This window comes from Oncorhynchus kisutch, unplaced genomic scaffold (assembly GCF_002021735.2).
Source record: "Oncorhynchus kisutch isolate 150728-3 unplaced genomic scaffold, Okis_V2 scaffold4045, whole genome shotgun sequence".
NCBI classification, from domain to species: Eukaryota; Metazoa; Chordata; class Actinopteri; order Salmoniformes; family Salmonidae; genus Oncorhynchus; species Oncorhynchus kisutch.
In genome coordinates, this window is record NW_022265990.1 from 58583 (window position 1) to 73439 (window position 14857).

The following is a 14857-nucleotide window of genomic DNA, read 5'->3' on the forward strand; positions in this document are numbered from 1 at the left end:
TCGTTCAGCTCAGTGGCTCCTTGCCGTTACAGGGCTGCTATTGGCTATCAGGTCGTTCAGCTCAGTGGCTCCTTGCCGTTACAGGGCTGCTATTGGCTATCAGGTCATCCAGCTCAGTAGCTCCTTACCATTACAGGGCGGCTATTGGCTATCAGGTCGTTCAGCTCAGTGGCTCCTCGTCTCCCTCTCTTTATGTCTTACACAGAACAGTCTACACAGAATAAACATCACCTGAGTTAAATACATTTAACTACCCTGGAGAGATGACATCACACATTTAACTACCCTGGAGAGGTGACATCACACATTTAACTACCCTGGAGAGATGACATCACACATTTAACTACCCTGGAGAGGTGACATCACACATTTAACTACCCTGGAGGGATGACATCACACATTTAACTACCCTGGAGAGATGACATCACACATTTAACTACCCTGGAGGGATGACATCACACATTTAACTACCCTGGAGAGGTGACATCACACATTTAACTACCCTGGAGAGGTGACATCACACATTTAACTACCCTGGAGGGATGACATCACACATTTAACTACCCTGGAGAGGTGACATCACACATTTAACTACCCTGGAGAGATGACATCACACATTAAACTACCCTGGAGAGGTGACATCACACATTTAACTACCCTGGAGAGGTGACATCACACATGTAACTACCCTGGAGAGGTGACATCACACATGTAACTACCCTGGAGAGAAGACATCACACATGTAACTACCCTGGAGAGGTGACATCACACATGTAACTACCCTGGAGAGATGACATCACACATTTAACTACCCTGGACAGATGACATCACACATTTAACTACCCTGGAGAGGTGACATCACACATTTAACTACCCTGGAGAGATGACATCACACATTTAACTACCCTGGAGAGGTGACATCACACATTTAACTACCCTGGAGGGATGACATCACACATTTAACTACCCTGGAGAGATGACATCACACATTTAACTACCCTGGAGGGATGACATCACACATTTAACTACCCTGGAGAGGTGACATCACACATTAACTACCCTGGAGAGGTGACATCACACATTTAACTACCCTGGAGGGATGACATCACACATTTAACTACCCTGGAGGGATGACATCACAGGGCCCACTGGAATGCAGTATGTCCTATTTAATGCACTACCTTTGAACAGGGCCCATTGGGACACAGTTTGACCAGGGCCCATTGGGACACAGTTTGACCAGAGCCCATTGGGACACAGTTTGACCAGAGCCCATTGGGACACAGTTTGACCAGGGCCCATTGGGACACAATTTGACCAGAGCCCATTGGGACACAGTTTGACCAGAGCCCATTGGGACACAGTTTGACCAGGGCCCATTGGGACACAGTTTGACCAGAGCCCATTGGTACACAGTTTGACCAGAGCCCATTGGGACACAGTTTGACCAGGGCCCATTGGGACACAGTTTGACCAGAGCCCATTGGGACACAGTTTGACCAGAGCCCATTGGGACACAGTTTGACCAGGGCCCATTGGGACACAGTTTGACCAGAGCCCATTGGGACACAGTTTGACCAGGGCCCATTGGGACACAGTTTGACCAGGGCCCATTGGGACACAGTTTGACCAGGGCCCATTGGGACACAGTTTGACCAGAGCCCATTGGGACACAGTTTGACCAGAGCCCATTGGGACACAGTTTGACCAGAGCCCAGAGTGACGAAACAACAAACAGGGCATTCTACAGATATAGGCCGAACCATAGATGAAAGAGCTGTACTTCAGAAGCACTATCAGTATGTGTGATTGTAGAATAAGCCTGGCCTTCTCTCGGGATCAGTCAGATTGGGTTAGTGTTGATATGGGACCAATCCCATATCACTTGAGAGAAGTTGATTTACTGTAATCTGAGTTCTGAATCCAACCTCTCTGCTGGGGGGGGGGGTAACCAACTATGTGTTATTACAAAAGCCTCTTCTCCTGACTGAATAAGGACCTGCAAGCTGAATGTGTTCCTCAGACAGAATGCTTTGTTTATAACAGGGGAATGAATGGAGGCAGGCAGAAGGAAGCTCTGTTTCTACTGCCATGTGATCTTACACACTGTGTGGAGACTCTATGGCAGAATTATGGTTGGTGTGTCTAATCTGCTAAACTAAGGAGACAACCCTTACATGAGTATAAAGTGAACTGCAAAGATTTTTTTTCCCCACAAAAAAATGAAAATCAGGAGCAGGTAGAGGAAAGGTGGGGATATCAGGAGGAGGGAGAGAGGAGGGGATATCAGGAGGAGGTAGAGAGGAAAGGTGGGGATATCAGGAGGAGGGAGAGAGGAGGGGATATCAGGAGGAGGTAGAGAGGAAAGGTGGGGATATCAGGAGGAGGGAGAGAGGAAAGGTGGGGATATCAGGAGGAGGGAGAGAGGAGGGGATATCAGGAGGAGGTAGAGAGGAAAGGTGGGGATATCAGGAGGAGGGGATATCAGGAGGAGGTAGAGAGGAAAGGTGGGGATATCAGGAGGAGGGAGAGAGGAGGGGATATCAGGAGGAGGGAGAGAGGAGGGGATATCAGGAGGAGGTAGAGAGGAAAGGTGGGGATATCAGGAGGAGGGAGAGAGGAAAGGTGGGGATATCAGGAGTAGAGGGAGAGAGGAAAGGTGGGGATATCAGGAGGTGGTAGAGAGGAAAGGTGGGGATATCAGGAGGAGGAAGAGAGGAAAGGTGGGGATATCAGGAGGAGGTAGAGAAGAAAGGAGGGGATATCAGGAGGAGGTAGAGAAGAAAGGAGGGGATATCAGGAGGAGGGAGAGAGGTGGGGATATCAGGAGGAGGGAGAGAGGAAAGGTGGGGATATCAGGAGGAGGGAGAGAGGAAAGGTGGGGATATCAGGAGGAGGTAGAGAAGAAAGGAGGGGATATCAGGAGGAGGTAGAGAAGAAAGGAGGGGATATCAGGAGGAGGGAGAGAGGAAAGGTGGGGATATCAGGAGGAGGGAGAGAGGAAAGGTGGGGATATCAGGAGGAGGGAGAGAGGAAAGGTGGGGATATCAGGAGGAGGGAGAGAGGAAAGGTGGGGATATCAGGAGGAGGGAGAGAGGAAAGGTGGGGATATCAGGAGGAGGGAGAGAGGAAAGGTGGGGATATCAGGAGGAGGGAGAGAGGAAAGTTGGGGATATCAGGAGGAGGGAGAGAGGAAAGGAGGGGATATCAGGAGGAGGGAGAGAGGAAAGGTGGGGATATCAGGAGGAGGGAGAGAGGAAAGGTGGGGATATCAGGAGGAGGGAGAGAGGAAAGGAGGGGATATCAGGAGGAGGGAAAGGTGGGGATATCAGGAGGAGGGAGAGAAGAAAGGAGGGATATCAGGAGGAGGTAGAGAGGAAAGGAGGGGATATCAGGAGGAGGGAGAGAGGAAAGGTGGGGATATCAGGAGGAGGGAGAGAGGAAAGTTGGGGATATCAGGAGGAGGGAGAGAGGAAAGGAGGGGATATCAGGAGGAGGGAGAGAGGAGGGGATATCAGGAGGAGGGAGAGAGGAAAGTTGGGGATATCAGGAGGAGGGAGAGAGGAAAGGAGGGGATATCAGGAGGAGGGAGAGAGGAAAGGAGGGGATATCAGGAGGAGGGAGAGAGGAAAGGAGGGGATATCAGGAGGAGGGAGAGAGGAAAGGTGGGGATATCAGGAGGAGGGAGAGAAGAAAGGAGGGGATATCAGGAGGAGGGAGAGAGGAAAGGAGGGGATATCAGGAGGAGGGAGAGAGGAAAGGAGGGGATATCAGGAGGAGGGAGAGAAGAAAGGTGGGGATATCAGGAGGAGGGAGAGAAGAAAGGAGGGGATATCAGGAGGAGGGAGAGAGGAAAGGAGGGGATATCAGGAGGAGGGAGAGAGGAGGGGATATCAGGAGGAGGTAGAGAGGAAAGGTGGGGATATCAGGAGGAGGGAGAGAGGAAAGGAGGGGATATCAGGAGGAGGGAGAGAGGAAAGGTGGGGATATCAGGAGGAGGGAGAGAGGAGGGGATATCAGGAGGAGGGAGAGAGGAAAGGTGGGGATATCAGGAGGAGGGAGAGAGGAAAGGAGGGGATATCAGGAGGAGGGAGAGAGGAGGGGATATCAGGAGGAGGGAGAGAGGAGGGGATATCAGGAGGAGGTATTTACTTTTTTTTTTAATGTTATTTTTAATTTATGTCCCCGCAGAAGGCCTTTTGCCTTTTGGTAGGCTGTCATTGTAAATAAAGATGTGTTCTTAACTGACTTGCCTAATTAAATAAAGGTTAAATAAAAATAATTGTCGAGAAAAAAAGGGGGTGAACTGATGTTTGAATAATTTCAACGACATATAATATAATTAACGACATATAAGTACTAGATGGTACTGTGAACCGAAAAATTTGTCCCTACCACAATTATCTTTAGTAAAACTACATAGAATCAATCATTCTGAATGAGGGGAGTGTTCGCTTGCCCTCGCGTGTCGGTTCCAGCGACATGTTTCCGGGGGGAGAGGTTTCAATGTAACACCACAACATTGAGCTATCAGACAGCACAGGTTTGTGAAATATTTTAAGATGTCGCTTCTTATGGTATATCACCTAATTATCAGGTTGTTAGGGACGTTTTTTTCCACAGTACTTTTGGGGATATTAAAGTCTACGCTTTTAGAAATCCACATTTTTACAAAGAGGATATAACTGTGAAGGACATGGTTAGTCAGCTAGCTCTTGCCCATCGCTCGAAGGCAACAACAATAAGGTGCCTCTGCATGGGTCAGATGCGCATGCGTAGATCTCTTAGTTGGGACCGGACGCATGCCCTTGGACCTGAGATAATGTCTATCTGCCTCAGTTAGCACAGACAGAGGACTATTATGGACTGGTAGCTGCACACATACGGCCTAGCAACCAACTGTTTTACAGTTCAATAACAGTGCTGATTCCTCTCTGTTTCTCTCTCTTCCTCAGTCCCTCTCCTGTCTGTTTCTATCCCTCCATCCTTCTCTCCTACCTTTCCCTGGTAGCAGCATGGTTCTGTCTGCAGCCAGGCAGCACCTCCTCGGGGGCATTCGGCTTGGTGCCTGTGGGCAGCACCTCCTCAGGGGCAGTCGGCCTGGTGCCTGGGGGCAGCACCTCCTCAGGGGCAGTCGGCCTGGTGCCTGGGGGCAGCACCTCCTCAGGGGGATTGGATCAGTTTACACCGCTGCCAAGGGGTTCCAGGAGATCAGAGAGAAACTCCAAGCTTTCCCTGGGGGATCTATAGACCTTGTCAAACAGGAGTCGGGCATCGCGGTACTGACCGTCAACAACCCTGCTCGCATGAACGCTTTCTCTGGTATGGAAGCACTGCCTAATGTTATATTCTATTAATTGATCCGAGTGTTGCTCTTTGCTGACCTGCAATTCAGACTAAATATCACTCCGATTCTCTTTGGTTTTCTCTTCACCAAACGGAGCGAAATATACTTCAGTTTATATTTCCGACTCTTTGTTTTTCTCCTGAGAATGACAGTGGAACTAAGGGGGCTGGTGCTCAATGAACTGGGTTGTGTTGAGTAAGGACACACTGTAGCAAAACGTTTAGCAACAGATGACCAAAAAAATAACGTGTTTATTTGGATCCCCATTAGCTTTTGCAGAAGCTGCAGCTGCTCATCCTGGGAGGTCCACAAAAACAACACAAAACATGACAACAGAACACTGATGGACAAGGACCATTACAAACCATTTAACAATACAACAAAACAATGTCTCCGTCGTTCCATGAGATATTGTTTAATCTGTTTTCTTTTTTTAAAGGTAATTTTGCTGTTCGCTTGAGTAATTGGGAGATGGGAGTTCCATGTGTAATACTGAGCTCTGTGTAATACTGTGCATTCATTTTTGACTTGGGGACTGTGAAGAGACCCCTGGTGGCATGTTTTGTGGGGTATGTCTTGGTGTCTGAAGAGACCCCTGGTGGCATGTCTTGTGGGGTATGTCTTGGTGTCTGAAGAGACCCCTGGTGGCATGTCTTGTGGGGTATGTATGGGTGTCTGAAGAGACCCCTGGTGGCATGTCTTGTGGGGTATGTATGGGTGTCTGAAGAGACCCCTGGTGGCATGTCTTGTGGGGTATGTATGGGTGTCTGAAGAGACCCCTGGTGGCATGTCTTGTGGGGTATGTATGGGTGTCTGAAGAGACCCCTGGTGGCATGTCTTGTGGGGTATGTATGGGTGTCTGAAGAGACCCCTGGTGGCATGTCTTGTGGGGTATGTATGGGTGTCTGAAGAGACCCCTGGTGGCATGTCTTGTGGGGTATGTATGGGTGTCTGAGCTGAATGTTATTTGATTAGACAGGCTATCTAGAATTTTCATCCCAGTAATATTTCTCATGAAAACTACAAGAGAAGCAGTTTGTCTCTCGTCAATCCTCAACCTCATATTGAACATGTTCAGGTTGTACCTCCCTGTTTCATTCAGGTTCAAAACGTTTTATCCTGAACATGAACACTACCCTGTTTTCTCCAGGTTCTATGATGGTGGAGCTGGAGGAGAGGGTGTCCCAGCTAGAGGAGTGGACGGAGGGCAAAGGTCTCATCATCCAGGGGGCTGCTGGAACATTCTGCTCTGGGTCAGATCTCAACGCAGTCAGGGCTATATCCAACCCTCAGGTCAGTCCTCAATGTTGTCAGAGATATATCCAACCCTCAGGTCAGTCCTCAATGTTGTCAAGATATATCCAACCCTCAGGTCAGTCCTCAATGTTGTCAGAGATATATCCAACCCTCAGGTCAGTCCTCAATGCTGTCAGAGATATATCCAACCCTCAGGTCAGTCCTCAATGTTGTCAGAGATATATCCAACCCTCAGGTCAGTCCTCAATGTTGTCAGAGATATATCCAACCCTCAGGTCAGTCCTCAATGCTGTCAGAGATATATCCAACCCTCAGGTCAGTCCTCAATGTTGTCAGAGATATATCCAATCCTCAGGTCAGTCAATGTTGTCAGAGATATATCCAACCCTCAGGTCAGCCCTCAATATTGTCAGACATTTTTCAAAGCCTCAGGTCAGTCCTCAATGTTGTCAAGATATATCCAACCCTCAGGTCAGTCCTCAATGTTGTCAGAGATATATCCAATCCTCAGGTCAGTCAATGTTGTCAGAGATATATCCAACCCTCAGGTCAGCCCTCAATATTGTCAGACATTTTTCAAAGCCTCAGGTCAGTCCTCAATGTTGTCAAGATATATCCAACCCTCAGGTCAGTCCTCAATGTTGTCAGAGATATATCCAACCCTCGGGTCAGTCCTCAATGCTGTCAGAGATATATCCAACCCTCTGGTCATTCATCAATGTTGTCAGAGATATATCCAACCCTCAGGTCAGTCTCTCTGAGGTTCTCTCTCTGAAAGACCAGTAGAAAGCTCAGTGAACCATTTTTATTCAGTCACATTGTATTGGGGCACTCCTACTTCCATCCAATCTGACTTCCTAAACCATGTGTCAAACTCATTCCACGGAGGGCAGAGTGTCTGAATGTGCTTCTTTCCTTCCTTGGTTGATGAATTAAGGTCACTAATTAGTCAGGAAGTCCTCTCACCTGGTTGTCTAGGTCTTAATCGAAAGGAAACCCCCCCCCCAAAACCAGCAGACACTACCAGGCCCTCCATGGAATGAGTTGGACCTCCTGGTCTAAAACGATGCGTCTTGTCTTTCAGGATGGGATGAAGATGTGTACGTTCATGCAGAATGCCTTGACCAGACTACTGAGGTAGTTACACTATCCTCTGTGGTAGAAAGTTCTAGATCGGCGTGTCACACCAGATGCTCTGTGCCACACTAACCCACGTGTTCTCTGTTGAAGGTTACCTCTGTTGTCTGTAGCTCTGGTGGAAGGGAACGCACTGGGGGGAGGAGCTGAACTCACTACTGCCAGTGACTTTAGGTACAGTAACGTGACTCACTGTCCATAGATATCACCATTGTGTTTATTAACTTTAGGCCTACATCCAGATAGTGGAGAAAGGTAGAGTTCACAATAAAGTAATTTTCTAGAAATATCCCAAAAACGAATCCACCAAGTTTCCATTCTCTAATCAACCAACGTCCCGGTCTCTCCCTGTTAGGTTGATTTCGCCGGGCAGTGTGATCCAGTTTGTCCATAAACACATGGGTCTGGTCCCTGGTTGGGGCGGTGCAGCTAGATTGGTACGCATCGTAGGCGGCCAGAACGCCCTGAAGATGCTGGGTGGCGCTTTGAAAATAGACCCAGAGATGGGGCTTCAGATTGGGCTTGCGGACGGGGTCCTGGAAGGTTCCCTGGCTGGGTCTGGAACCAATGCCCTCCTGGAGGCAGAGCAGTAGTTGGGATGCTACACCGCAGGTCCAGCCCCGGTCATCAGAGCCATAAAGAGCGTGGTGGTGTCTGGGAGAGAGCTCCCCCTGGAGGTGGCCCTGAGGACTGAGAGGGACGTGTTCGGGACAGTGTGGGGAGGACCGGCTAACCTACAGGCTCTGGCCACTAAGGCCAAACACAAGTGAATGAACTAGTCTTGCGATTACATTGTAGTCTCGTCCTAATGTTCTGGAGAAACCTAGAACGTCTGGAGTGGAAGTCGTGAACCAACCCACACCGAGACTGAACTGGAACACTAGGATGGGCTGTAGAGGGTCTGAACTCAACCAGAACACACTGAACTAGTGTATTCATTCTGACGATTCTGTTGCAAAAAAAAAAAAAAAGGGTCTCTTAAAAACAGAAGCAAACGAATCCTTCTTGTATTTGTCCAATAGCAACTATAGTTTTAGTTGGGAAATGTTTGGGATGAATGAATACATCCCTGGACTGTGCTCTGGGAATTTGACAGTATGCCAGATTTATATTGCTGTGCTGTGAGTGGCCACTAACAATCAATTATTTCAGTGAAGGAATTGTTGCCGACTGTTGGGACAATTATATGGGCCCCAAGTCCTTTTAAAATGGGAAAATTATATGTGCCCATCTAAAAGTGGTGATGTAATATGTATCAGTGGAGAGTCCGATACACTAGTTGTGGTGATGTAATGTGTATCAGTGGAGAGTCCGATACACTAGTTGTGGTGATGTAATGTGTATCAGTGGAGAGTCCGATACACTAGTTGTGGTGATGTAATGTGTATCAGTGGAGAGTCCGATACACTAGTTGTGGTGATGTAATGTGTATCAGTGGAGAGTCCGATACACATTACATCACCACAACTAGTGTATCGGACTCTCCACTGATACACATTACATCACCACAACTAGTGTATCAGTGGAGAGTCCGATACACATTACATCACCACAACTAGTGTATCGGACTCTCCACTGATACACATTACATCACCACAACTAGTGTATCAGTGGAGAGTCCGATACACTAGTTGTGGTGATGTAATGTGTATCAGTGGAGAGTCCGATACACTAGTTGTGGTGATGTAATGTGTATCAGTGGAGAGTCCGATACACATTACATCACCACAACTAGTGTATCGGACTCTCCACTGATACACATTACATCACCACAACTAGTGTATCAGTGGAGAGTCCGATACACATTACATCACCACAACTAGTGTATCGGACTCTCCACTGATACACATTACATCACCACAACTAGTGTATCAGTGGAGAGTCCGATACACTAGTTGTGGTGATGTAATGTGTATCAGTGGAGAGTCCGATACACATTACATCACCACAACTAGTGTATCGGACTCTCCACTGATACACATTACATCACCACAACTAGTGTATCAGTGGAGAGTCCGATACACATTACATCACCACAACTAGTGTATCGGACTCTCCACTGATACACATTACATCACCACAACTAGTGTATCAGTGGAGAGTCCGATACACTAGTTGTGGTGATGTAATGTGTATCAGTGGAGAGTCCGATACACATTACATCACCACAACTAGTGTATCGGACTCTCCACTGATACACATTACATCACCACAACTAGTGTATCAGTGGAGAGTCCGATACACATTACATCACCACAACTAGTGTATCGGACTCTCCACTGATACACATTACATCACCACAACTAGTGTATCAGTGGAGAGTCCGATACACTAGTTGTGGTGATGTAATGTGTATCAGTGGAGAGTCCGATACACTAGTTGTGGTGATGTAATGTGTATCAGTGGAGAGTCCGATACACATTACATCACCACAACTAGTGTATCGGACTCTCCACTGATACACATTACATCACCACAACTAGTGTATCAGTGGAGAGTCCGATACACTAGTTGTGGTGATGTAATGTGTATCAGTGGAGAGTCCGATACACTAGTTGTGGTGATGTAATGTGTATCAGTGGAGAGTCCGATACACTAGTTGTGGTGATGTGAAGATGGTATTGTGCCTTTGTGGGTCTACTACAGTCCATTAACACCAGGGGTGACTGAACACCAGGGGGTGACCCAACACCAGGGGCGACCCAACACCAGGGGGCGGACCCAACACCAGGGGGCGGACCCAACACCAGGGGGCGGACCCAACACTAGGGGGGGACCCAACACAAGGGGGGGACCCAACACAAGGGGGGGACCCAACACCAGGGGGGGGAACCCAACACCAGGGGGGGACCCAACACCAGGGGGGGGACCCAACACCAGGGGGGGGACCCAACACCAGGGGGGGGACCCAACACCAGGGGGGGGACCCTCTTCATTACAATGCAAGCTTGATGTAGATGAAGAAAAAAACACACAAGTGCCCACATTTCTTAGTCTCTTCCACAATGTCTTCCATTGTACTACAATTACATGTCAATGACTAAACATATGACAAAAACAACTGGGTCATCTTGAAGTCGATTTATTTATACCAAAATACATCTACAGAGAAACGGAAGTGAAGCAACTAGACTACTTCTCCCCCTGTGGCTGATCAGGCATACTCCTGATGATGTCTGAGTCACCTGTGGATGATTAGAAAATAATTATAAGTTACATTCTAGAAACCAGTCGTGAGAGAATAACAGTTTACACACACGTGACAACGTTGTCACATTTGTCCCGTTTTCATGGAAGATTTTAAAAAAACACTCACCAGGGTCAATGATGGCCAGGGTACAGACTCTGAAGTACTTTCCACAGGCTGTGCCAAGCTCTATGTTGTTCCCACTGTAGTGGTGGACCCCAGTCTTAGCCAGCATCGCATAGTACTCGATCTCTGATTTCCTAACCGGGAGAAGAGTTCAAATCACTATTAGGGTGGGTTCACTTTAGTTCAATATCAGTGCTGGGCCCAGTGACTTTTAGGGTGGGTTCACTTTAGTTCAATATCAGTGCTGAGCCCAGTCACTTTTAGGGTGGGTTCACTTTAGTTCAATATCAGTGCTGAGCAGGACTGTGTAATCTTCCCTGAGGGAAAGAGGTTTCTGCGCCAGCCAAGTAGTAGCACACCCGATTTAAAATAATCAGTCAATTTAAATAAATCCATCAGGCCCTAATCTATAGATTTCACACAACTGTGAATACAGAGATATGAATCTGTTGGTCACAGACGCCTTATCAAAAATAAGGTAAGGGCGTTGATCAGAAAACCAGTCCGTATCTGATGTGACAAACCATTTACCTCATGCAGTGTGACATATCTCCTTCACATAAGAGTTAATCAGGCTGTTGATTGTGGCCTGTGGAATTGTGTCCCACTCTTAATTCAAATGGCTGTGTTGAAGTTGCTAGATATTGGCAGGAACCGACATTTCCAGCCTTCCGGAAACGCTGGGCCTGGGTTACGGCCGGCTGGGCCTGGGTTACGCCGGGCCTGGGTTACGGCCGGCTGGGCCTGGGTTACGCCGGGCCTGGGTTACGCCCGGCCGGGCCTGGGTCACGCCCGGCCGGTTGGGCGTACTTCTCTGGTAACAGCTCTGGTGGACATTCCTGCAGTAAACATGCCAATTTGCATGCTCCATCAAAACATCTGTGGCATTGCGCTGTGTGACAAAACTGCACATTTTAGAGTGTCCTTTTATTGTCCCCTCCCAGCACAAAGTTTACCTTTTATAATTTTGTATTTTATTTTTATTTAACCAGGCAAGTCAGTTAAGAACAAATTCTTATTTTCAATGACGGCCTAGGAACAGTGGGTTAACTGCCTTGTTCAGGGGCAGAACGACAGATTTGTACCTTGTTGGCTCGGGGGTTTGAACTTGCAACCTTCCGGTTACTAGTCCAACGCTCTAACCGCTAGGCCACCCTGCCGCCTCTAACCGCTAGGCCACCCTGCCGCCTCTAACCGCTAGGCCACCCTGCCGCCTCTAACCGCTAGGCCACCCTGCCGCCTCTAACCGCTAGGCCACCCTGCCGCCTCTAACCGCTAGGCCACCCTGCCGCCTCTAACCGCTAGGCCACCCTGCCGCCTCTAACCGCTAGGCCACCCTGCCGCCTCTAACCGCTAGGCCACCCTGCCGCCTCTAACCGCTAGGCCACCCTGCCGCCTCTAACCGCTAGGCCACCCTGCCGCCTCTAACCGCTAGGCCACCCTGCCGCCTCTAACCGCTAGGCCACCCTGCCGCCTCTAACCGCTAGGCCACCCTGCCGCCTCTAACCGCTAGGCCACCCTGCCGCCTCTAACCGCTAGGCCACCCTGCCGCCTCTAACCGCTAGGCCACCCTGCCGCCTCTAACCGCTAGGCCACCCTGCCGCCTCTAACCGCTAGGCCACCCTGCCGCCTCTACACTCTAACCGCTAGGCTACCCTGCCGCCTCTACACTCTAACCGCTAGGCTACCCTGCCGCCTCTACACTCTAACCGCTAGGCTACCCTGCCGCCTCTACACTCTAACCGCTAGGCTACCCTGCCGCCTCTACACTCTAACCGCTAGGCTACCCTGCCGCCTCTACACTCTAACCGCTAGGCTACCCTGCCGCCTCTACACTCTAACCGCTAGGCTACCCTGCCGCCTCTACACTCTAACCGCTAGGCTACCCTGCCGCCTCTACACTCTAACCGCTAGGCTACCTGCCTCCTCTACACTCTAACCGCTAGGCTACCCATGGAAAATATCTGAGAGGTCTTTTATTTCAGTTCATGTCATGAGACTAACACTTCACATGTTGCGTTTATATTTTTGGATCAGTGTAGTTACCTGAGAGCAGGTGTGTTGTTGGCCAGGATGACCAGCTTGGCTTTGCCCTGGCGGATCATCCTCTGAGTCTGTTTGTAGCCCAGTACGTATTTACCACTCTTCATCACCAGCTGAAGACGAGAGTTGATGGACTCCAGGGACTTTTTCTGGGGAGAGAAACTGATTAGAGACCAACTGTCGGAAAGTTGGCCTTCTGACAGTCGGGCTGCTTTTAGCCCAGGACTGCATAAATAGGCTCCCGAGTGGCGCAGCGGTCTAAGACACTGCATCTCAGTGGTAGAGGCGTCACTACAGACCCTGGTTCAGCAGTCTAAGGCACTGCATCTCAGTGGTAGAGGCATCACTACAGACCCTGTTTCAGCGGTCTTAAGACACCGCATCCCACTGTCACTAGACCCTGGTTCGATTCCAGGCTGTATCACAACATGCTGTGGCCCATAGGACAATTGTGTGTCGCCCTAACTTCATCCAGGGTAGGCCATCATTGTAAATAAGAATTTGTTCTTAATTTACTTAGTTAAAAAAAAAAAAGTTAACCTTTTTATTTATGACAGAACACAAGGCAGTCCATGTGTAACTGTATAGCTTCCATCCCTCTCCTCGCCCCAACCGGGATCCTCTGCACACATCAACCACAGTCACTCGCGAAGCATGTTATCCATCGCGCCACAAAAGCCGCGGCCCTTGTAGCTCAAGGGGAACAACTACTTCAAGGTCTCAAAGCGAGTGACGTCACTGATTGAAACGCTATTAGCGCGCACCACCGCTAACTAGCTAGCCATTTCACATCGGTTACACATGCATCATGGCATGTCAATATAGACCAGGCGAGGGCCCGGTTTCACAAAAGCATCTTACGACTAACTTCATCGTTAGAACCTTCGTATGAGCAATGTTAAAACCCCTGAGCCGTTTCCCTAAAACCAGCACTACTAAAGTTGTACTTAAACGCGAGTTATTTATCGACTGCCGCAGACCACAAGTAGAAAAAGCTAAGTGCGTCGTTGCCTGCGTTTTTCCCCCCTACTGCGTCACTTTATACACAGAAGATTTCGCTAAACACAGAATCCAGATGTGGATCTGTCTCTGTGTGACCGTCGATAACTTCACAACGAAGTTGACTACAAATACACAGTTGCCAATGTCTTAAAATGAAAACCGCGACGACTACATTAAAGTGAATAGCCTGCATATGGTCTATACTACACAGGCCTACATATTTCAATGATATCGAAGTCAATTTAATGTTCATTTCAATGGGGTTTCATTTTACTATTTGGTCAAATGTATTTGAACGGAGAACGCTTACCCGAGATGAACGCTGCCTTTATTACACATTCCGCAACGACGCACCTACCGAACGTTGTCGTGGTGTTTCGGGGTACGCATGTTACATCTACCGACCTAGGAAAGATGCATCGTAGACACTCGTAAGCCTAAAGTTCCTTCGCTAACCCGAAAGCGGACCCTGCTTGGTCACTCAACACTGGGATAAATGAACGATTTGAAAATAACATTTACCCCATCACCGATTAAGTTTAAGGATGTGCGCAAACATTTATATAATAAGTTAACGATTTTTCCAATCTCAAACTCACAGTTTTCTTAGTGGCCACCATGTCTGCAGTTACTAGCCAACCTAAACGAGGGTATCACATGCAAGAATGAGTGATTACAATCTTGTGTTGACATCAACCGGGAGAGTTTCGCTAAACGCACAGCAAACTACACTGTCCGGTAGTTGAATGAAAGAAGGA

At 48.5% G+C, this 14857-nt stretch overlaps 2 protein-coding genes across 5 annotated transcripts; one reads left to right on the forward strand and one right to left on the reverse strand.

The window, feature by feature from the left end:
* Positions 1–4448: 4448 nt before the first annotated feature.
* Positions 4449–8726, forward strand: LOC109885705 (ethylmalonyl-CoA decarboxylase-like). 3 transcript variants are annotated; one of them, XM_031822011.1, is made up of 6 exons: positions 4449–4543; positions 4956–5322; positions 6498–6640; positions 7689–7741; positions 7835–7915; positions 8097–8726. In XM_031822011.1, the coding sequence occupies exons 2-6, from the start codon at positions 5016–5018 to the stop codon at positions 8332–8334; spliced, it is 822 nt and encodes a 273-aa protein (XP_031677871.1). In that variant the 5' UTR covers positions 4449–4543; positions 4956–5015; the 3' UTR covers positions 8335–8726. The 3 variants fall into 3 exon arrangements, 2 of the variants coding, with proteins under 2 accessions (XP_031677871.1, XP_031677870.1); XR_004209568.1 differs by having other exon boundaries at positions 6498–7741; XM_031822010.1 differs by lacking the exons at positions 4449–4543; positions 4956–5322; positions 6498–6640 and adding an exon at positions 6647–7231.
* Positions 8727–10807: 2081 nt separating this feature from the next.
* LOC116373426 (60S ribosomal protein L30-like) lies at positions 10808–14856 on the reverse strand. Of its 2 annotated transcripts, XM_031822014.1 has the most exons (5): positions 14699–14851; positions 14410–14504; positions 13101–13246; positions 11058–11188; positions 10808–10926 (listed from the first exon to the last, which is right to left on the reverse strand). In XM_031822014.1, the coding sequence occupies exons 3-5, from the start codon at positions 13202–13204 to the stop codon at positions 10874–10876; spliced, it is 288 nt and encodes a 95-aa protein (XP_031677874.1). In that variant the 5' UTR covers positions 13205–13246; positions 14410–14504; positions 14699–14851; the 3' UTR covers positions 10808–10873. The 2 variants fall into 2 exon arrangements, with proteins under 2 accessions (XP_031677874.1, XP_031677873.1); XM_031822013.1 differs by lacking the exon at positions 14410–14504 and having other exon boundaries at positions 14699–14856.
* Position 14857: the final 1 nt, after the last annotated feature.

Coding starts and splice junctions, on each gene's coding strand:
- LOC109885705 (XM_031822010.1), top strand. CDS start 6,692: ATGTTGTCAAGATATATCCAACCCTCAGGTCAGTCCTCAATGTTGTCA. Junction 7,232..7,688: donor AAGATATATCCAACCCTCAG/GTCAGTCCTCAA, acceptor CTTGTCTTTCAG/GATGGGATGAAGATGTGTAC. Junction 7,916..8,096: donor ACTACTGCCAGTGACTTTAG/GTACAGTAACGT, acceptor TCTCCCTGTTAG/GTTGATTTCGCCGGGCAGTG.
- LOC116373426 (XM_031822013.1), bottom strand. CDS start 14,719: ATGGTGGCCACTAAGAAAACT. Junction 13,247..14,698: donor TGGTGGCCACTAAGAAAACT/GTGAGTTTGAGA, acceptor TTCTCTCCCCAG/AAAAAGTCCCTGGAGTCCAT. Junction 11,189..13,100: donor AACAACACACCTGCTCTCAG/GTAACTACACTG, acceptor TCTCCCGGTTAG/GAAATCAGAGATCGAGTACT.